Source organism: Lathyrus oleraceus, chromosome 3, assembly GCF_024323335.1.
Source record: "Lathyrus oleraceus cultivar Zhongwan6 chromosome 3, CAAS_Psat_ZW6_1.0, whole genome shotgun sequence".
Taxonomy (NCBI): Eukaryota; Viridiplantae; Streptophyta; class Magnoliopsida; order Fabales; family Fabaceae; genus Lathyrus; species Lathyrus oleraceus.
Genome location: NC_066581.1, coordinates 446,904,158 through 446,926,317, shown reverse-complemented (window position 1 = coordinate 446,926,317; position 22,160 = coordinate 446,904,158). Strand labels below are relative to the sequence as shown.

General features: G+C 36.9%; 1 protein-coding gene across 2 annotated transcripts in view; it reads left to right on the top strand.

The window, feature by feature from the left end:
* Nucleotides 1-603: 603 nt before the first annotated feature.
* The window catches only part of LOC127128113 (protein ANTHESIS POMOTING FACTOR 1), a 24,783-nt gene continuing 3,226 nt past the window's right edge, over nucleotides 604-22,160 (top strand). Inside the window, exons 1-9 of one of the 2 annotated variants that reach the window (XM_051057360.1) lie at nucleotides 604-858; nucleotides 992-1,092; nucleotides 1,576-1,685; nucleotides 1,775-1,841; nucleotides 2,851-2,950; nucleotides 3,259-3,375; nucleotides 3,446-3,583; nucleotides 3,871-3,952; nucleotides 12,087-12,130. In XM_051057360.1, the coding sequence (XP_050913317.1) occupies nucleotides 784-858; nucleotides 992-1,092; nucleotides 1,576-1,685; nucleotides 1,775-1,841; nucleotides 2,851-2,950; nucleotides 3,259-3,375; nucleotides 3,446-3,583; nucleotides 3,871-3,952; nucleotides 12,087-12,130 (834 nt within the window). In that variant the 5' untranslated portion in view covers nucleotides 604-783. Of the gene's footprint in view, nucleotides 859-991; nucleotides 1,093-1,575; nucleotides 1,686-1,774; nucleotides 1,842-2,850; nucleotides 2,951-3,258; nucleotides 3,376-3,445; nucleotides 3,584-3,870; nucleotides 3,953-12,080; nucleotides 12,131-22,160 lie in introns of both variants that reach the window. The other variant, XM_051057359.1, reaches the window with a different exon arrangement.

Genomic DNA, 22,160 nt, shown 5'->3' with positions numbered 1-22,160 from the left:
AGTGAAAGAATCACGACTCTTAAAACAAAAGACACCACGGGGCCTGGAAAACATCCAGAAAATCCAATTGTAACCACTGAAGATGATATCTCAATAGGACCAAGTAAGAGTGCTAGGAGAATGAAAAATTACAATGAAAATGACGAGGGAACTTGAAGTACTGAAGATATTTTGAAGTTGAAAATTATCTATGTATTTTGGTTATACTATGTGTTCTGGCTGCTGCAATCGAGTACTTTGTATTTTGATAATGCTACCGGCATTAAACTACTATGTATTTTGGTTAAGCTTCTTTGTATTATGTTAAATTAAATAGATGACATAGACCAAAAATAGGGATATAAAATTTTAAGAGGACAAGATTTTAGATTATTTGTCGATACCATTAACATTTTTTTTATGACAGTACCATTAACATATTTAATCCTTCTTTTAATTGATTAATTTATTCAAACATTAATAAAATTCTATATTTATAAATAAAATATACTATTAGGGTTTTTGTCGATTAGGCCAAACTCAAATTTAAAAATAAGTGTTCAACAAATTATAAGCAATCAATAAATTATACTTAGACTTTGAAGTTAATGATTTCCACTTTATTTTTATTTGCAATATAGTAAATGTAATAATCGTAAAATATGTGCACCGAAGCTCACCACTTCCCGAGTGAATCCCAACGAATCTATACGAAGTAGGAAGCGATGAGTAAAAGGAGTGTGAGAAGTTGAGTCAGTCACTGCTTGTGCGCGTCTTTGCTCAGCTCTCAGTTCATCGTCGAGGATGACGACATCACTTTCAGAGCTCGACGACGACATCGTCCGCACCATGTCTATTGGAGCAGTTTTCTCCGACTTCGTAACTCTTCCCTTACTTCACACTTTGAGTTTCATTATTGAACCATTTTAGGACGAAACCCTATGTCTATGTTCTTGTAAATCGCGTTGAAATTCATTGCATATGTTTCTCCTTCATATGCTTTTAATTGCAGGTTGGGAAGATATATTCAATTGGTTTCCATCGTAAGGATGATTTACTTGTCACAGCTAGTGAGGATGATTCAGTGCGCCTCTATGACATTGCTAATGCTAAGTTAGTCCATGCTCACAACACAAATAAATTACTTGCTCTTTGCTTTCTGGAAATTCCATTTTTTCATCATGATTCAGCGCCTCTATGTTTTGTCCCTTTAATTAATTGACGACGCCTTTATCTTGCTGCAAGTTTATATGATTTACAGTTTCCTATATGAATAATTTTTAGGCTTAAACACTCTTTTGGTCATGGAAGTTGGTGTGATTGTTTTTGGTCGGTGTATGTTTTTTATAAAGTATTTAAATGTTGAATTTCATTTGCTTTCCTGCTAATTTTCTTTCAGTTTTTCCTGTGGATTATAATTTTAGGGAATAAAACCAAAAGGATTTTAACATTTAGGGATTATTAAAAAAAATGATATAGGGACGAAAATAAAAAACTCTTCAACTTACATGAACCAAAAGACTATTTAAACCTAATTTTTATAACTAAACATTTTGGCACATCTAAAGCATTTTATGTTATAACGGTGAATTCTAGGTTGTTGAAGACCACTTATCATAAGAAACATGGTACTGATCAAATATGCTTTACTCATCATCCAAGTTCTGTCATATGCTCTTCAAGGTACAATTTGGAGTCTACTGGAGGTGAGCTTGTCTAATTTACATTTTTATTACTGTTATTTTAGACTACAATATGTTTGTGGTTATTGACTTCTTTTTTCCTCGTGTGCCAGAATCGTTGCGGTATTTATCAATGTATGATAACCGCTGTCTACGATACTTCAAAGGGCATAAACAGAGGTTTGGACACTTTCTTCTTCTGAATGAAGGTTTTTTCCTTGCAAAAGTGCTTTTGCTTAGTTTCTATTATCTTCTTTATTTATTCATTTGTTTATTTTTTTTATTATCTTTGTATGATTTCCTTTTTGTTTTGGGCCATTTTTAGTCTCTGACAGTAGGACAAAGATCAGTATACCTGTGGATTTTCAGTCTCTGATTTTTACTTGATTTTTAGTCTTACTTTCTCCTCTGGGGAGTTAAATTTGTTTTGTCTTTCTCTTTTATTGAAGTAAGACTTGAAAAGATGGAAAATCTGAACATTATTCCTCAACTGATATAAGAATTTAATTTGTATACACCAACAATGTAAAACTTTTTTACACACATATCCAATCAAATCAAACCATGTAGATATTTGCGAAGGTATTTTAGGAACTAACCTAAGAAAGCGACACTATGGTGTGATTTGCGCCATTCAAACCCCATGCCCCAGTTGTGGGTGCAATAGCACTATTCAGCTGCAGTTAGATGCACGCCGCAGCTTCTGTACCAAAAACTCGTGATCGTGCACGCTGCACGGTCACCCTCCCTTCTATTGACAGCATAGCTTGACACTGAATGGAAAAGATGGAAATTTTGATAGTTATTCTTGAAATGATTCAATAGTACAACAAACACAATTTACACTTTATAGATTACTACACATACAATCTACTAATTGCTATCCAAGGGTTAAGGGAAATAAAACTTATTATGATAACAATATATACCGAAATACAAAACTGCACAAATAAAAGGAAATAAGAAAAATTAACCAATGGAAATAGAAGAAAATAACAAGATTTAATCCCATATTACATAGTAAGTTTTCCTTTACCTCATTCTTTCTTGAAACCAATTCAGATCCAAGATAAATAGTTTTCTCAAGTGAGATTAGGACAATAATATTTTAATGATTGACTTTTGTGCTTGTTGGTTCTTTGCTATACGTGGTTGCATTGCTGATTTCTGTTTTATACTTGTTTTGCAGAGTTGTTTCTCTCTGCATGTCTCCTATCAACGATAGCTTCATGTCTGGTTCTGTAGACCACAGTGTAAGGTTATGGGATCTACGTGTAAATGCCTGCCAGGTTGGTCTATTTTTTCTTCAATATCTCTGTAGTTATATATCTTTCTATGACCAATTAAAAGAATATCATTCTTAATTATAATAGTGAAGAGACTATATGGTACAATATATGATAATAACTAAGTATACTATATACTAGATAATAAACAAGCAGCTACTTGTAGTATGCTATTCAGAACTCAAGTGATATTACTGAATTCAGTTTCAGTTGAGCTTCCAAAGATATAAACTCGTACACTGCATCAGGGAAAAAATTGAGAGAGAGAGAGAGACAAAATTATGAGTTATACTCACTGTTATAGTTTTCAGGGAATCTTACATGTACGTGGTAGACCTACTGTTGCCTATGACCAACAAGGCCTGGTCTTTGCCGTAGCAATGGAAGGGGGAGCTATAAAGTTGTTCGATTCACGCTCATACGACAAGGTTCTCTTCTGTAATTTTTGTTTTTGCTTTTCATAATTTCACAACTTTGACATTACCCATGCTGGTTTAGGGTCCCTTCGACACCTTTCTCGTTGGTGGTGATAAAGCTGAAGTTTGTGATATTAAATTCAGCAATGATGGAAAATCAATGCTTCTGTCTACAACTAATAACAATATATATGTTCTTGATGCATATGGAGGAGATAAGGTTAATTTCTTTCATAATCAAATCAAAGCTTCTATGTTAAATTAATGTTTAAATCTGTTTTTGTTCCCTACACATATATTTTTGTCTTTGCAAAATTTGTTTATATTGAAACTTGTCTATGTAATATGTATATACTGTTAATTTTAGTCCTTATGTAACTCATATTAGTGGGCTAAAAGAAAAAAAAATGATATATTTACAGGGATAAAAAACATATTTAATTCTATAATTTATTTATGCAATTTGTTCGAAATATGTTTAAGTTTATGGTAGAACTTCTTGTGCAGCGCTGTGGGTTTAGTTTGGAACCATCTCATGGCACCTCAACAGAGGCAACATTTACCCCAGATGGGAAGTATGTAGTGGCAGGTATATATTTATGTATATATTTTACAAGTTAGCTTTATTAACATCATTTTGTTGCATCTAACAAAAATCCCCTCAACTTAGGAGGCGTCATAAAGTTTATAAAGGGCTGTATACCCTAAATAAAATGCTTAATTCCATATATCTCATAAGATCAAATTATAGTTCATGTCATAGAGTCTAAATTCATGAGCTAATAAGTTAAAAAACACAACTTATAAACAACATAGTTCAAAACTGATTATCCTCATATTCTTCAATCATCTCGATTAATGTCATTATTATTGCTATCATTTTCATTATTTAGCATTACTATTCCTTGGTCCTCTTATTTAGCATGATTATTCCTCTGTCCTCTTTGGTGTCTGATACTTCCTGGTAATTACATTAGAACTAAATGGAGATGTACTTAGCATTGCTATAATGTAGAAACAATATGTATAGCAAATAAATCAGAAAAATAGATATAAACTCAGAAGAATGGTACTTTTTCCCAGGCCTGCCAAAATTTCTGTATGAATCTGACACCTCTTTTAGTTCCCTCCCTCCCTCGTATTCCCTCAACTTCCCATGCTTTCCGCACACCCTTCCATCACTGATTGGCTCCAACCTGTCTGTTGTTTTATTAGCTCCCTTACAAATTTCTCCACTTAAATATTCCATCCTGCCTTTTCCATTTCTGCTCTTCTTCTTTCTTTGGTCCAACCTAACCGTTGGCCCAATAAGTCCAGCAATGGTGTGCCTATCAATACCTGATATGATTCGTGATGATTGCATAGAATTTAATGGATTGTCCTTGAGTTGTTTCTTTCATTAAGAATTAAAGACGAAAAAGATGTCAACTTTATAAATAATAATCTTTATCAAAGTTGAATAATTTGATATATTATTATTAAAAATATAAAAGTGTTAATCTCTTTAAATAGAGTATTCTGACCTAATGGGCCTTACTAAAGATCCAAACTTAAATTACTAATAAAAATAACAAATTAATTAATTATTTATAACACCCCCCTCAAGTTGGTGAATATATATCTATCATTCTCAGTTTAAAAACAATTTCTTCAAAGTTATTATTGTTCAGCCCTTTTGTTAGAAGATCTGCAAGGTTGTCTTGAGAGGACACATATGGAGTGCAAATAAGGCAAATGTCTAATTTTTCTTTAATGAAGTGTCTATCAACTTCAATATGTTTGGTTCTGTCATGTTTGAAATTCTAGTAACAGACTATCGATGTCACACTGGATGTTATGACATCCAATCCTGCGCAGACAGGTAATGTATGCAGAAAGTAAATGTAAAAAGCAGTAAATGACCCATAGAATTGTTTACCCAGTTCGGTGACAAACACACCTACTCTGGGGGCTACCAAGGCAGGGAGGAAATCCACTATAAGAGGTATTAATTCAGGACTTAAACCACCAGTTTAATCCTATCACTTAAGACCTACCCAATGCAATTTCAATCTAAACTAAGACCTGAGTACCTACTCACTCCCCCTCAATCACAGCAGTGATTACAACCATTAAGAATTTTAAAGTCAGTGGTGAAGATATACTTCAAACAACTCTTGATTGTGCTTAAAAGCTTTAATCAAGAAACACAACACTCACGCTTAAAAGCTTAGAGTGACACAACAATTACAACTCAATAAACACCCTAGTCCAATGCAATCATCTAGGTGATAATTACTTGGCTCACAAGTAAAACCTAATTCAAGACACAATGAAAGTACAACAATGATATATAATGATATATTGAATTCTTCACGCTTCAAATCACTGAATTGCTGAAAGTAGGATTGCCATCCTTTTATAATGCAGTACTTGGGCCTTGAACTTGAATTTCATAAAACTAGGGTTAAGCAAGTTAACCTAATTTCCACACATTAGGGTGCTAACAAATAGGCTATATGCTAGGTCTCTTAATTTTAGCACAGCTGTTAGTTTCCTGAAAATCAGCCTGAGATAAATACTGAAACATAACAGAAAAATTAGCCTATACTTTAGCATTTGCTGTCAGGGATGAATGTCATAACATTCAATTTGACATCCAGAAAATGCTGTCATGAATGAATGTCATAATATTCAGTTTGACATCCAGTAAATCCTGTATTAGCTAATCCTGCAGCATACTACTTAAGCATGTCATGACATCAGTCAAGACATCTAAGTACAGTAAGTGTTTTAACATAAAATGCAGCCAATCAAAAACATCTACAATGTTGCATTTGGTTATGAGCTATGCTGATAGCCGACTTATTATCACAATAAAATCTCATTGGTTCATCGCACTTTATCCTTAGATCTTTTAAGATTGATTTCAGCCATATTAGTTCACATATCCCTTGTGCCATTGCCTTGAACTCCGCTTCAGCACTAGATCTCGATACTACATTTTGTTTCTTACTTTTCCAAGTCACAAGATTTCCACCTAGGAAAGTGCAGTAACTTGTCGTTGATCTCCTATCAACAATTGACCCTGCATAATCGGCATCGGTATATGCTTCAAGACCTACACTCCCATTTCTTTCAAACAAAATTCCTCTATTAGGTGTTCCTTTCAAATATTGTAGAATTCGGAACGCAGTTTGTAAGTGAATCTCCTTTGGTCGGTGCATGAATTGGCTGATTAAGCTAACAGAAAAAACAATATCAGGTCTAGTATGCAAGAGATATATAAGTTTTCCGAATAATCTCTGATACATTTCCTTATCAACCGCAATATCTTCTTCTGCATTTTCCAACTTTACATTTGGATCAACTGGAGTATTTGCAGGCTTGCTTGCTGTCTTGCCAGTTTCCTGCAGAAGATTAGTAATGTATTTCTGTTGAGATATGAAAATTCTTTTCTTAGAGTGGGCAACTTCAATTCCCAGAAAATTTCCCCAAGGATTTAATCTCAAATTCCTTGGCTAAGGTTATATCCAACAATTGTTGTCCTTCCTCATCATTACCTGTGACTATTATCATCCACATATACCAATAACATAGTTACTCCCCTTGTTTTAGAATGTCTGATAAATAAGGTATGATCTCCTTGACTCAGTTTGAAGCCCAAACCTATCATAACTTTAGTGAATCTTCCAAACTGTGCTCGTGGCGATTGCTTTAACCCATATAAAGATTTTTTTTTAACTTGCAAACGGTGTTGGTGGTAGTATGTTCACGGAATCCAGGAGGTATATCCATGTAGATTTCTTCTTAAAGTTCACCATGAAGGAATGCATTCTTCACATCGAATTGGTTTAAGTTCCAATTGCAATTAGCTGCTAAAGATAATATCACCCTAACTGTATTCATTTTTGCAACTGGAGCAAATGTCTCTGAATAATCTACTCCATAGGTTTGAGTGAATCCTTTGGCTACTAATCTTGCCTTGTACCTCTCAATCGATCCATCTGCCTTGTATTTAATAGTGTATACCCATTTGCACCCTACAGGTTTCTTTCCATTTGGTAAAGAAACCAATTCCCAAGTATTGTTCTTTTCCAGAGCCTCCATCTCCAAATCCATGGCTTGTTTCTATTTTCTGTTAGACAATGCCTCAGATAGAAAGGTAGGTAGTTTTGTAGTGTTCAGATTTGTAAGGAAGGCTTTATGGGTAGGTGAAACGTGTTCAAAACTTAGGTAGTTAGATAAAGGGTAAAGTGGTTGTTTGGTACAGTTTTTGGTATCTTTCCTAAGGGCAATTGGAAGGTGTAAATCTTGATAGTGTGATGGTAGTGGTGGTGGAGAGAATCACTTTCAGTTTCAAGAGTAAGGTCAGGAAGTATAAGGGATTCATCTTCCTTATTTACGTTCTCCTCCTGAAGATGATTTTGAACGAAGTTTTCTTGTTCATGGAAAGTGACGTCTCGAGAGACAAATAACTTCTGAGACAGTGGATGATAACATTTGTAACCTTTTTGGGTGGAAGAATATCCTATAAAGACACACTTTAAGGCTCTAGGATCAAGTTTCCCTCTACCATCACTATGAATATGGACGAACAATGTACACCCAAGTATCCTAGGAGTGAGGTTACTAGAGTTAGGCACATTAGGATAGAACGAGAATAAGATTTTCATAGGAGTTTTGGAAGCAAGGACAATAGAAGGCAAACGATTTATGAGATACGATACAGTTAAGACTGCCTCGCCCTAATATTTCTTGGGAAATTTATTTTGAAATATCATAGCACGTGTTTGGTCTAAACAAATACCCATATTTTCTTTTAGCAATGCCATTTTGTTGGGGTGTTTTAACACATCAAGACTCATGAATGATACCTTCATTTTGACACAAAGAATTAAGATTGTGATTAAAATAATCCTTGGCATTATCAGATCGAATCCTCTTAATACTCATACCAAATTGATTTTTAACCATAGAGAGAAATTGAGAAACCACATGACTAACTTCAGATTTTTGTTTAAGTAGACTCAAGTAACCAAAGTACAATCATCAATAAAGGTGATAAACCAGCGAGCACCTGAAATATTTGGAATATTAGATGGACCCCACACATCTTTATGAACTAGATAAAACGGAAAAGTACTCATTTTATTGCTAATAGAGAAAGGTACACGCTTGTGTTTAGCAAGCTCACACACCTCACAATGAAGACTCTCAACATCTAATGTATTAAATAAAATAGGAAATAACAGCGTAATGACTCTAAACGAAGGATGACCCAGACGACAATGGTATAAGAGAACCTTCTCCCTATTGGTCTTTATTGATTTTGACAAAAACAAATTGTTGTTGAGAAAATATGGACTTGAATCTTTGTTATCAAAATAGTAAAGACCATTCCATTCTCTAGCACTTCCAATCGTCCTCCCCGAATTCTTGTTCTGAAAAACACGAGTTATTTTAGAAAATAACATTACGTGATAAGTCTTTTGTGAGTATATGTATGGAAATTAGGCTAGTAGTCAATTTTGGGATATGAAGGACGTTGTTAAGAGTCATGGTTGAATTAAGTTTAATTGTTCCTTCACCTGTTACAGTTATAAGGGTACCATCTGCAGTGGATATTTTTTTGTTACTAGGGCAAGGTGAATAGGTGGAGAAGTGTATGGGTAAGGGTGCCATATGGTCGGTGGCTCCAGAATCTAATATCCAGTATTGATTAAAGGGTATATCTGAGGCATTAAGTCCAAACGAAAATGCAGAGTTGTCAAATGAAAAAGATAATAGAAACGTACCTGGACGTGTTAAAGAACAAGTACCCGATGGTTTCTCCAACTTACTGAGGAGAAATCTCACTTTTTCTACTTCACTTAGGTTAAGGTGCACCCCTCCTTCTAGACTGTCTCCACTAGTACTTCCAGCCATATGTGCATTTCTGGATAAGTCTCTTTTTTGTCCCCATTCTCTATTAGGAGGCCGACCAATCAATTTCCAACATTTTCCTCGAGTATGACGAGACTCTGATACCATGTTAAGAAATGTGGTTGGGCCTAACTCAACCCTACAAAATCGGTTGGTAGAGTGAGGATTGCCCCCACTTATAAACACATTTTCAGGCCATATATTATCCGATGTGAGGAAGTATATATGGAGCAACCACCTGGATTTGTTGCTCAGGGGGAGTCATCGAATATGGTGTGTAGGTTACACAGGTCTCTTTATGGTCTTAAGCAATCTCCGAGAGCTTGGTTCGGCAGATTCAGCACTGTAGTACAACAGTTTGGTATGATCCGTAGTGAAGCTGATTATTCTGTTTTTTATCGTCACTCAGCCCAAGGGTGTATTTATCTTATTGTGTATGTAGATGATATTGTCATAACTGGTAGTGATAAGCAGGGTATATTCCAGTTAAAGCAATATCTCTCGAATCAATTTCAGACAAAATATCTTGGTAAACTTCGCTATTTCTTGGGTATTGAGGTAGCTCAATCTAAAGATGGTTTGGTGATTTCTCAGTGGAAATATGCTATGGATATTTTGGAAGAAACAAGTTTGTTGAATGCTAAACCAGCTGATACTCCTATGGATCCAAGTGTCAAACTACTACCCAATCAGGGGGAGCCTTTATCTGACTCAGGAAGGTATAGAAGATTGGTTGGAAAGTTGAATTATCTCACAGTCACTCGTCCAGACATTTCTTTTGCAGTTAGTGTCGTAAGTCAGTTCTTAAACTCCCCTTGTCAGGAACACATGGATGCTGTTATCCGGATTCTGAGATACATCAAATGTGCTCCAGGAAAAGGTCTAGTGTATGAAAATAAAGGACATACTCAGATAGTTGGATACTCCGATGCTGATTGGGCAGGGTCACCCATTGATAGACGATCCACCTCTGGGTATTGTGTACTTGTTGGAGGAAACCTTATATCCTGAAAAAGTACGAAACAAAACGTAGTTGCAAGATCAAGCGCCGAGGCAGAGTATAGGGCCATGGCCATGGCAACATGTGAACTTATTTGGTTAAAACAATTGCTCAAGGAACTTCAAATTGAAGAAGCACGACCAATGACACTTATTTGTGATAATCAAGCCGCATTGCACATTGTTTCAAATCCAGTCTTCCATGAGAGGACCAAACATATTGAGATAGACTGTCACTTTATCAGAGAGAAAATTGAATCAGGTGACATCGTCACAAACTTTGTCAACTCTAATGATCAATTGGCAGACGTGTTTATAAAATCTCTACGAAGTCCCAGAACTAATTATGTATGTAACAAGCTTGGTGCATTTGACTTATATGCTCAAGCTTGAGGGGGAGTGTTGATATTTGTAAATATAGTATTAAGAATATTTGTATATCGAATAGTCCCACATCGACTATATCATGTAATTAGTTATAATCTCTCTATATATAATAAAGTCTACGTAGTGCTTTTCAAAACACACGGTTTATTCAAATGTCTCTTAGTCTCTTGTATTTCAACAATTATTAAAAATATAGAAGTGTTAATCTTTTTAAATAGAGTATTCTGATCTAATGGGTCTTACTAAAGATCCAAACTTAAATTACTAATAAAAATAATAAATTAATTAATTATTTATAACAATCTTTTAATTTTTCAATGACACCCATACTTCTTATTGAACAAGAATGAATAAAACTATAAACTTTGTATTGCTTGGATATGGTGCCACATGTAAGGAAGAAGACAATGATGATGGAATGCACATAAAGGTACAAACCTTAAAATAGGTTCATAAAATAAATTGACATGGAAGGATAAAGAACAATAGGAAAACGATGGAGAAAGACAGATGAAAAGAAGACGCCACACTTAAGCGTTGTACGTCAAGTGAGAATTCACAGCAGAGATATCAAAACCTTTGATGTGAACCAAGATGGTTCATTCAAGAACACAGAAGAGGCAAAGCTCTCAAAACTCACAAGGAGTACTAAATTAATTCTCAATTTCAAAGTCCCAAAAGAGAGGAAATACAAGGCTAGCAAAATTCTTGCATGATCCCCACACACACTCCTCTAACTAACTTCTGAGGCTGCAGTACTCCAAGGGTTTGGTCTAATGGTAAATCTCCCCTAACTAACTTTTGAGGCTGCAGAACTCCAAGGGTTTGGTGTAATGGTAAAAAGGCAGGTTTTGGTTCCAATGGTTCTGGGTTCGAACTCCGCTAGTGTCTTTGGAGGGAGGTAAATTCAAAATTCCTTTGAGCCCTAAGGTCTTTTCTGCTTTGGGCTGGGGCACCACCACCTCACCTTAAATTTCTCTAATAAAATAAAACTTTAGAGGTTGCAGCAGTTATACCACAGCAGTATCCTTCTCCCTGTGTTCATAAACTCCCCAAACCTTGGGCCTATCCTGAATAAAGCCCACTAAAACATTCCCAGCAGACCCAACAGAAGGATCTAGTCCCACATCTAATCATGTTTCCCGAGTCACTACTATATATTCAATGTTTTGTTAAGTTTGTTAAAAAAGAGTCTTGTTGAGCAATCATCATTCTTGGCATTAAAGTCTTGTGAATTCAAAAGTTGTTTGTAGCCCTAGAGTAATAAATATCTTGCTTCAGAACACATTAGTGATTTTTATTTGTGGTATTGTTTTTATCCCTTTTAAATCTCCAAATGCTTTCCTCTTCATTTTACTCCCCCTTATAATTGTTTATTGATATAGAGGATTAAAAGTTAAAACAAAACTAAATTTTCTATGTTCAAGGTTCAGGAGGCGGGACCATGCATGCTTGGAGTATTGACAGGAAAAGCGAGGTATTAATCTGTTTTATACTAAAACATGAATCTGCAGTCCCTAAAAATTTACTTAATTTAAAGTTACTTAAAATTTCATTTCCAAGCCATTATGCTCTAAGTTGAGGTTTGAGATGGCAATTGGACCCATATCTAGTGAATACATGCAAAAAACACCCACAACGGGTATGGTAAAAACCCGCAAAATAGATACGGGCATAAGCACGGGTAATTGCCCACTAAAATAAGCGGAAATGGGTATCTTAGTACCCACACTCGCTCCGTACCTACACGACATATATTTATATATTTTAATTTATATTATTATATAACAAAAATGCATGTCTATCACTTTTAAAAACACATCATTATTAAACTATTACACATTTTTATGTCGTTTAATTCATAATTCAAATAAAATCTTTGATTTTTTTTTAATGTAGTTTAAAACTTAAAATGATATGATGTTTAATAATAATGCGATTTATTTTTATTAGAATAGTGGGTAATAGGTGCGGGTATGGGCACTTAGGCACCCATAAGGTACGGGTAAAACGTTGGTGGCCATACAAGTATTGGGTACATGGATTTTTTCAAATCATAGGTATAGGGATAAGTACTATAATACCCTGCCAAAATCTTGCATATTACCACTCCATGGTTGAGGTGTATATTACAAACATGCATACTTACCAAAATGGTTAAATATTTTGTGTAATTTCTTTGTCTATGCAATTTCCGTTACAAAATTTGTCCGACACATTTTCTGTTGCCATTTTGGATGAGAGTGCTTCAGTTTTAGGGATGGTCACAGAAAGGCCAAACATAAATGTACAGTTGGATGAGGATAGGCTATGATTTTAGTTATAAGGGGCATGATGTTTCTAGTAGAACGAATTATCTTTTCAAAGAGCTATTTGCATGTCTGCATTCTGGTCAACTTGGTACATAGAAACGATGTGTTGAAGGTGAGTAACAACGATATTCTTTTTGAATTCAAGAGTAACTAAGGAAGACTCTGGTGCACCTAACACAAGTAACTCGTGCTAAAGGGAAGAGAAAGGGGAATTGATAATACTTGAGGCACAAACTCTTGTGTTACACGGGAAGTGAAGAATGAGGTATTTTTAAGGAAGATGACATCAACTGATACATAGAAATAGAAATTATGTGTTGAAGAGATTAACTAAGGAAGACAAATCTGATAACACAAGGTTTTAACTTATCAAGACCTGGAGTAAGATCTTATACAAAACAAGTAGAATAAAAAACACAAGGAGGAACCTTAAAGAGAACTTCATAAGGAAATAAAAGAGACGAGGTACTTCGTCGTTTATAGATGAAAGAGACATTCTATTTATCAAATAACCATCACCAAGGATATCATCACCTTCAAAGTTTGTAGGTGCAATGGCATGTATGGACAAAGTACATGCTTTTTCAATAATATGACACTGTTTTCTTTCTGCAACACCATTCTGTAAGGGGGTATGGGGGCAAGTGGATTGATGACCCATACCATAAAATGCCATAACGTAGAAAAATTGCATTCTCACTGTGCAAAACACTAATAGAATGTCTAAATTGAGTTTGAATTTCATTGCAGATTTTCTGGAAAATAGTAAATAATTCTGAATGTTCTTTCATTAAAGAAAGTCGTACATCTAAAAAAATCATTAAGGATAGTAACCAAATACTTAAAACCTAAGATAGAACTGGCAGGACCCCTCACATTTGTATGGAGAAGAAGATATAAAGGGGAGTTTGCTTGATGAGAAAATTTGCTTGAGAATGTAGTTCATCATGTTTACAAAGATCGCAAGACTCACTCTAAAGACTTCAACTTAGAAACAAGAGCATGGACCACATTCTTTAATATTTAAAATTGAATGAACTAGGAACGAGATTTGATGACTCGGTAGTAGTGCTGAAAGGTTCAACTGGTACAAGGGAAGAAGGTAAGAATTCTCTAGGAATTCAGAGTATGCAGTAAACCGACCGAAGAAGGTAAGAATTCTCTAGGAATTCAGAGTATGCAGTAAACCGACCGAAGAAGGTAAGAATTCTCTAGGAATTCAGAGTATGCAATAAACTGACCAGTTCGTGAAAGCTGCTCTCCAATTACAATTGAGTTCAAAAAACTAACTATCCATTCCCTCCAATTACTATTTATAATTCTGTTTTACTAACAGAACTAGTTATTCTTCTGATACAATTGTAACCACTGTATAATTCTGTTTTACTAACATAATTAGTTACTCATTTGTTACTACAGTAATAATTATAGTTATTAAGTTTAGTTTTCACTTTTGCCCCTTTCTAACATACACCCTACTAACAATACTTCTCCCCACTAGGACTTTCATCTTGTCCTCAAGGGTAATAGAAGATGTTAAGAAATGTGGTTGGGCCTATTGAATTAGGAGAGACTAAGAGACATTTAGGTTAAACCGTGTTTTAAAAGCACTACGGAGACTTTATTATATATAGAGAGATTACAACTAATTACATGATATAGTCGATGTGGGATTATTCTATATACAAATATTCTCAACACTATATATTTACAAATATCAACACTCCCCTTCAAGCTTGAGCATATAAGTCAAATGCACCAAGCTTGTTACATATATAACTAGTTCTGGGACTTCGCAGAGATTTTGTAAACACGTCTGCCAATTGATCATTAGAGTTGACAAAGTTTGTGACGATGTCACCTGACTCGATCTTCTCTCTAACAAAGTGACAGTCTATCTCAATATGTTTGGTCCTCTCATGGAAGATTGAATTTGAAGCAATGTGCAATGCAACTTGATTATCACGAATAAGTGTCATTGGTCTTGCTTCTTCAATTTGAAGTTCCTTGAGCAACAGTTTTAACCAAATAAGTTCACATGTTGCCATTGCCATGACCCTATACTCTGCCTCGACGCTTGATCTTGCAACTACGTTTTGTTTCTTACTTTTCCAGGATACAAGATTTCCTCCAACAAGTACACAATACCCAAAGGTGGATCGTCTATCAATGGATGACCCTGCCCAATCAACATCAGAGTATCCAATTATCTGAGTATGTCCTTTATCTTCATACACTAAACCTTTTCCTGGAGCACATTTGATGTATCTCAGAATTCGGATAACATCATCCATGTGTTCCTGACAAGGGGAATTTAAGAACTGACTTACCACACTAGCCGCAAAAGAAATGTCTGGACGTGTGACTGTGAGATAATTCAATTTTCCAACCAATCGCCTATACCTTCCTGAGTCAGATAAAGGCTCCCCCTGATTGAATAGTAGTTTGACACTTGGATCCATAGGAGTATCAGCTGGTTTAACATTCAACAAACCTGTTTCTTCCAAAATATCCATAGCATATTTCCGCTGAGAAATCACCAAACCATCTTTAGATTGGGCTACCTTAGCGGAGTTTACCAAGGTCTTTTGTCTGAAATTGATTCGAGAGATGTTGTTTTAACTGGAGTATAACCTGCTGATCATTACCAGTTATGGCAATATCATCTACATACACAATAAGATAAATACACCCTTGGGATGAGTGATGATAAAAAACAGAATGGTCAACTTCACTGCGGACCATACCAAACTGTTGTACTACAGCGCTGAATCTGCCGAACCAAGCTCTCGGAGATTGCTTAAGACCATAAAGAGACCTGTGTAACCTACACACCATATTCAATGACTCCCCCTGAGCAACAAATCCAGGTGGTTGCTCCATATATACTTCCTCTTCAAGATCACCATGTAAAAAAGCATTTTTGATGTCAAGTTGATGAAGAGGCCAATGTCGAATGGCTGCAATGGCTAGAAGAAGTCTAACAGATGCCATCTTGGCTACAGGCGAGAAGGTATCACTATAATCCAATCCAAAAATTTGAGTGTATCCTTTGGCTACCAAGCGAGCTTTAAATCGATCAATCTTACCATCTGGACCAACCTTCACTGTATAAAGCCAACGACAACCTACTAAAGATTTCTCAGGGGGTAGAGGAACCAGTTCCCAGGTACCACTGCTTTGAAGAGCACACATTTCATCAATCATTGCTTGCCTCCACTAAGGGTGAGATAATGCTTCACCTGGAGTTTTAGGAATAGAAACAGAAGACAAAGAAGACAAACAAGTATACTGCAAAGGGGAAAGACGATGATAACATAAATCAATATAATGTGGAGAAGGATTTCGTGTTTGACGTATACCTTTTCGAAGGGTAATCGAAAGATTGGACTCAGGTTGCAGGATCGGATCCGGTGATGGCGGAGGCGTCAGAGGAGAGTCTGCAATGACCTCAGTGACAGGTATGACCTCAGGGACAGGGACGACAGACGTTGGGCGACGACGCTGATATGTTTGAAGTGGTCGAGAAGTAGGGGGGTCAGGAGTCATAGACTGGTGGGGGATAATGGTAGGCGAGACATTAATAACTGTCGGAAAAGGTGTGAGAGTACTTTCTTGAAGAGGTTCCGGAGATACTGGATTGGACCCGAAATATGGAACATACTCGAAGAAGGTAACATCGGTTGATATGAGGTATCGTTATAGAGTATGAGAATAACAACGATAACCCTTTTGGGAACGATGATAATCAAGAAAGACACGCTTTAGTGATCGAGCTGCTAGCTTATCAAGACCAGGGGAGAGATTGTGTACAAAACATGTTGACCCGAATACTCGAGGAGGAATTGGGTGGAGAGGAAAGTTTGGAAACAGGATTGAATGAGGGATTTTATTATTAAGGACAGATGAGGGCACGCGATTTATGAGGTAACATGCCGTGAGCACCGCATCCCCCCCAAAACGGAGAGGAACATTACCATGGAGAAGTAGGGTTCAAGTGGTTTCTACAAGATGCCGATTTTTACGTTCGGCTACCCCGTTTTGTTGGGGTGTATGAGGGCAAGATGTTTGGTGCAGAATACCATTGGATGACATAAAAGTTTGAAACTGTTGGGATAAATATTCACGTGCATTGTCACTTCTTAAGGTACGAATAGACAAACCAAATTGGGCTCTTGTTTCTCGATAAAATTGTTCAAAAATAGAAAACAATTCAGATCTGTTCTTCATTAAAAATAACCATGTGCAACGTGAAAAATTCAATAAAAGTTACAAAATATCTAGACTCCAAAGTAGACACGGTACGCGACGGACCCTAAACATCGGAGTGAACTAAAGCAAAAGGGGACGCAGCCCATTCATTGACTCGATCAAGAAAGTGACTACGAGTATGTTTCCCTAATTGACAAGACTCACAATGTAAAGTGGACAATTCAGATAGACTAGGCACCAACTTTTGTAGCTTGGGAAGACCTGGATGACCTAACTGCGCATGTATAATGAGTGGAGAATCTGTGGTGGAGCATGTGGTAGATGACATAGAGAAATAGTAGAGGCCCTGAGACTCACATCTGACGTCAATCGTCTGTCCCGAACTCCGATTCTGCAGAGTAACATTACTATTAGCAAAGGTGATAGAACAATTAAGGGAACAAGTTAAACGACTGACTGACAATAAATTAAATGGGCAATTAGGTACATATAAGACAGAAGTCACAGATAGAGATGGTAAAATTTGAACAGTACCAATCCCTTAGGATCGGATTTGAGAACCATTTGCGGAAGTTATACTCGGTAAAAAACCAGAGGTAGAGAGGGAAGAAAAAAGACCTTTATTATTGGTAACATGATCAGACGCACCAGAATCGAGGACCCAAGGACCAATAGGAGATGATTGAGAGAAGCAAACAGATGAATTACCAGTGTGTGCAACCGAAGCCGTGGAACCAGGGGTCTGATTAGTCTGACACCACTTGAGAAAATCCTCGTAGCTTGGCGTAGGGCTCTGAAGAGAAGGTAAAATTTGCATAGTATCTGGGTTATCAATTTGAGATGCATTTACCTGGCGTGGAGGTCTGCCATGTAACTTCCAGCAACGGTTGATAGTATGTCCAAGCCGGTTACAATGGTCACACTTGGGACGAGGTTTGGAGTTGGATGACCCTCCTCGAAGGCGATGCTGATTGTTGCCAAGAGATGTAAGGGCAACAGTGTCACCTGGTGTCGGAGCAACAATAGATGGAGGGGAAATCGGATCAAATGCATGAGGTGTAGTCAAGCGCAACAGTTGTTCATAACTGCATCATAGTTAGGAACAATAGTACCCGATAAAATCTGGTTACGAACGGACTCGAGTTTTGGTGGTAGTCCCTTAAGTGCCATGACCATGAAAAATTTACTCTGTTGTTCAGAATGAGCTGTTGCATCTTTTGCATAAGGCATGAGGGTTTCGTAACTCGCTTTCAAGGCATCAAGCTTACTCAGATAGGCTTGCATATCCATATTTTGCAACTTCAGTGTGTCGAGTTTGAGGATGACACTGTAGACAATGAACGTCGTTGGAGAAGACTTTCTTAGCCTTTTCCTAAACCTCATTACAAGTGGAGAAGGCTTGATACTGTGCTTGGAGGTTAGGTGCGATGGAAAACCATAACACAGTACACAAAGAGGCATCCGTTTTCTTCCATTTAGCGAGTTTTGCGGCGGCAATATCAACCAATTTTGTGGTTAGGTGATATTCATATCCCTGACCATGAAACCACATATCGACAACACGAGCCCATATGTTGTAGTTGGCTGATCCGGTTAGTTTTTCACATGGGATAAGCGGAACTTTAGTAAACGAGACGAAATCAACATCTCCCATGGCTTAAAGAAACAAAATCGGGGCTGTTTGAATTGAAACACAAATTTTCGAGAGTCGAAATGAAAAACGGAGACCGGATCTGTGACCGATGGAGGGAGCCGAGTGAGGCGGTTGGAAAAACGGCCGGATCAGGCGGCAAGGTGGTTTTACCTGAGAATTAGGAGAAGTGAGAGGCAAACCGGAGCGATGACACGGTTTGCAAAAAAAAAATTATCACCGGAAGACAGTGGGTCAATCGGGTAAAACACGGCGAAGAGTTGTCTCTTAATAGGCTCTAGATACCATATTGAATTAGGAGAGACTAAGAGACATTTAGGTTAAACCGTGTGTCTTTAAAAGCATTAGACTTTATTATATATAGAGAGATTACAACTAATTACCTGATATAGTCGATGTGAGACTATTCTATATACAAATATTCTCAACACTATATATTTACAAATATCAACCGGGCCTAACTCAACTCTATAAAACCGGTTGGCAGAGTGAGGACTGCCCCCACCTATAAACACATGTTCAGGTCATATATTGTCCGATGTGGGACTCTTAACAGAAGGAAATGCCGCATCTAAGCTGTTGGAATTTTCGTCTTAATTGCGGTCTGCTCCTAGTCGCCTTAATTGCGGCATTTGACTTACCTTTATTGTGGCATTTGGCCTGTCTTTATTGTGTTGAGTTTGAAGGGATGAATTTAGTCTCATATTATTAAAATGTATGGCATGTGTTGTATTTATAAGTGAGGGTAATCCTCACTTTACAAGTCGGTTTTGTAGGGATGAGTTAGGTCCAATCCAAATTCAGAGATGGTTTCAGAGCTTGTCCTAGATCAATTGTTGGATTATCCACATCGTCCATGCTTTGGGCTCATTAAGGCCCAAACGTGAGGGAGTGAGTTGGAATTTCCATCTTAATTGCGGTCCGTCCTTAGTCGCCTTAATTGCGGCATTTGGCTTACCTTCATTGCAGTCCCCAACGCCCTCATTGTTTTGGGTTTAAAGGGGTGGATTTAGTTCCACATTGCTAAATGATATGGTCTGTGTTGTGTTTGTAATTTGGGGCAATCCTCACCTTACAAACCGGTTTTGTAGGGATGAATTATCCATGCTTTCAATTTGAAGTGTTGTTCTTTTCATTGCTGACCTCTTGTGAAATTCTGCTATCTTCCATAAAGGTTAAAGGTTCTATGGTGTTTTCCCTTTCTGCCACCAATTGTTTCGCTGACATTTCCCCTTCTAATAGGGCATGATCACCCAACAAATTATACTTGACCCTCCTTCTTGATTCTCAATTTTGAATCCTTGAAGTTGTCTTTAATGTTTCTAAGACTCTCCAACCATTCAACATCTTCTCCATCTAAACAGAATGCAAGGAAATCAGCAACATAATCAATTCTTTGTAATTTGGTCTTCACACCATTACACACCCTAATACACTGAACTTTTTTCTCCATTTCCCACCTGTGACTCAATAAGGCGTTGTAGTCTCTGCCCTTAGGTCCCATTTCTCCATCATCTTGGAAGAAATAAATTTATGAGAAGCTCCACTACTATTAACACCAGAATCTTTTGTTCCCCTAATTAACTCCACATCTTAAAAGATTTTTTTTATAGTAATTTCTACTAAACTACACAAATCTAAATTTTTTATTTGTGCTTCACATACAACTTTCTCCTCCTCGGATACATTTGAATCTTCCGTGTCACTATTTTATTCTATCACCAACATTCGAAAATGTTTATTCTTGCCTACATAATTTGTAGAGAATTTTTCATCACAAGTGAAACGTAGACATTTTTTTCTTCCATATTTTCTTCACTAGATAAAACTTTTGGGTGGAATTCTTACCTCATTTATGTTCTCTTGCTGATTTTTTCCCCATATTTTCTTCACTAAATAAAACTTTTAGGTGAAAACTTTACCTCATTTATGTTCTCTTGCTGCGCTTTTTGTTTGGTCTCCATTGACAAAATTGATTTGCTTGCTCCTTGGTTCTTCTTTTTAATTTCTAAGCCTACTATAATTGTTGAAAGTCAGATTCATGTTTACGGCATTCTTTTGGGTTTTGTCCATACCCAATTTTTTCTCCTTGGCCAGCAGAGCCACATCCATCATTTCTGCCAAATCTTTGAATCTTTGCAGCCTCACTTCAGTTCTAATTTCCTCTCTCAATTCATTAGAGAACATTTCTAAGATGAGTTATGGATCTTGAATCTTCAAATGCACAGAAAGAGCTTCAAAACTCCTTTGAAATTTCCTCACTATGTCATCTTGTTTCAGCTCCAACATCACTTTCATCACGTAGAAACCACTGTGGGTTCAAACCTTCTAAGTATGACATTCTAGAATTCACACCGATTGGGTGCTGTAGTGCTTTCACTACTGCATCCACGCGGAGGCTTCTCTTTCCATCGCCATTAATGCAGCGTCCAATTTGTCCTCCCCAAGCAATTGCCTAAATTGAAAATATCGTTCAATTATTCAAATTCAGCTTGATTTATTCTGTTGGGCTTACCGCCTAAATTGCGGTCCGTTCCTAGTCGTCTTAATTGCGATATTTTGACTTGCCTCATTGCAACTCCTAACACCTTCATTGTGTTGGTTTTAAAGGGTAGAGATATGATCTGTGTTGTGTTTATAAGTGAGGACAATCCTCACCTTATAAGTCGGTTTTGTAGGGATGAGTTAGGCGCAACGCAAATTCTGAGATGGTATCAGAGTCTATCCTAGATCCATTATTGGGCTTCCCTTATCGTCCACGCTTCGAGCTCATTGAGGCCTAAGCGTGAGGGTGTGCGTTGGACTTTGTGTTGGACTTTCCGCTTTAATTGCGGTTCGCCCCTAGTCGCCTTAATTGCAGCACTTTGGCTTGTCTCATTGCAGATCTTAACCACATTCATTGTGTTGGCTTTGAAGGACTAAATTTAGTCCCACATTGCTTAGAGATATGACCCATGTTGTGTTTATAGGTGGGGACAATCCTCATCTTACAAGTCGATTTTGTAGGGATGAGTTAGACGCAACTCAAATTCTGAGATGGTAGATAAAATCAAACAAGGCTCTTGAAACCATGCGTTGGATCATGAGGAGGAGTATCAACATTGGGTTAAAAGCAACAAACAAGTGAGAGACATCACATATTCATCCAAAATCTTATGGTGATAAGTGTATGGGTTCTCCCACTTATAAATGTTTAAGTAATGCTCCCCCTCAAGTGAAAACTCCCTGACACCTCTTTCCTGTGCATTTCGATACAAGTAAGCCGATCCCTTTACTCGAACCAAAGACTCATGATACCATTTGTTGGGTCATGAGGAGGAACAACAACATTG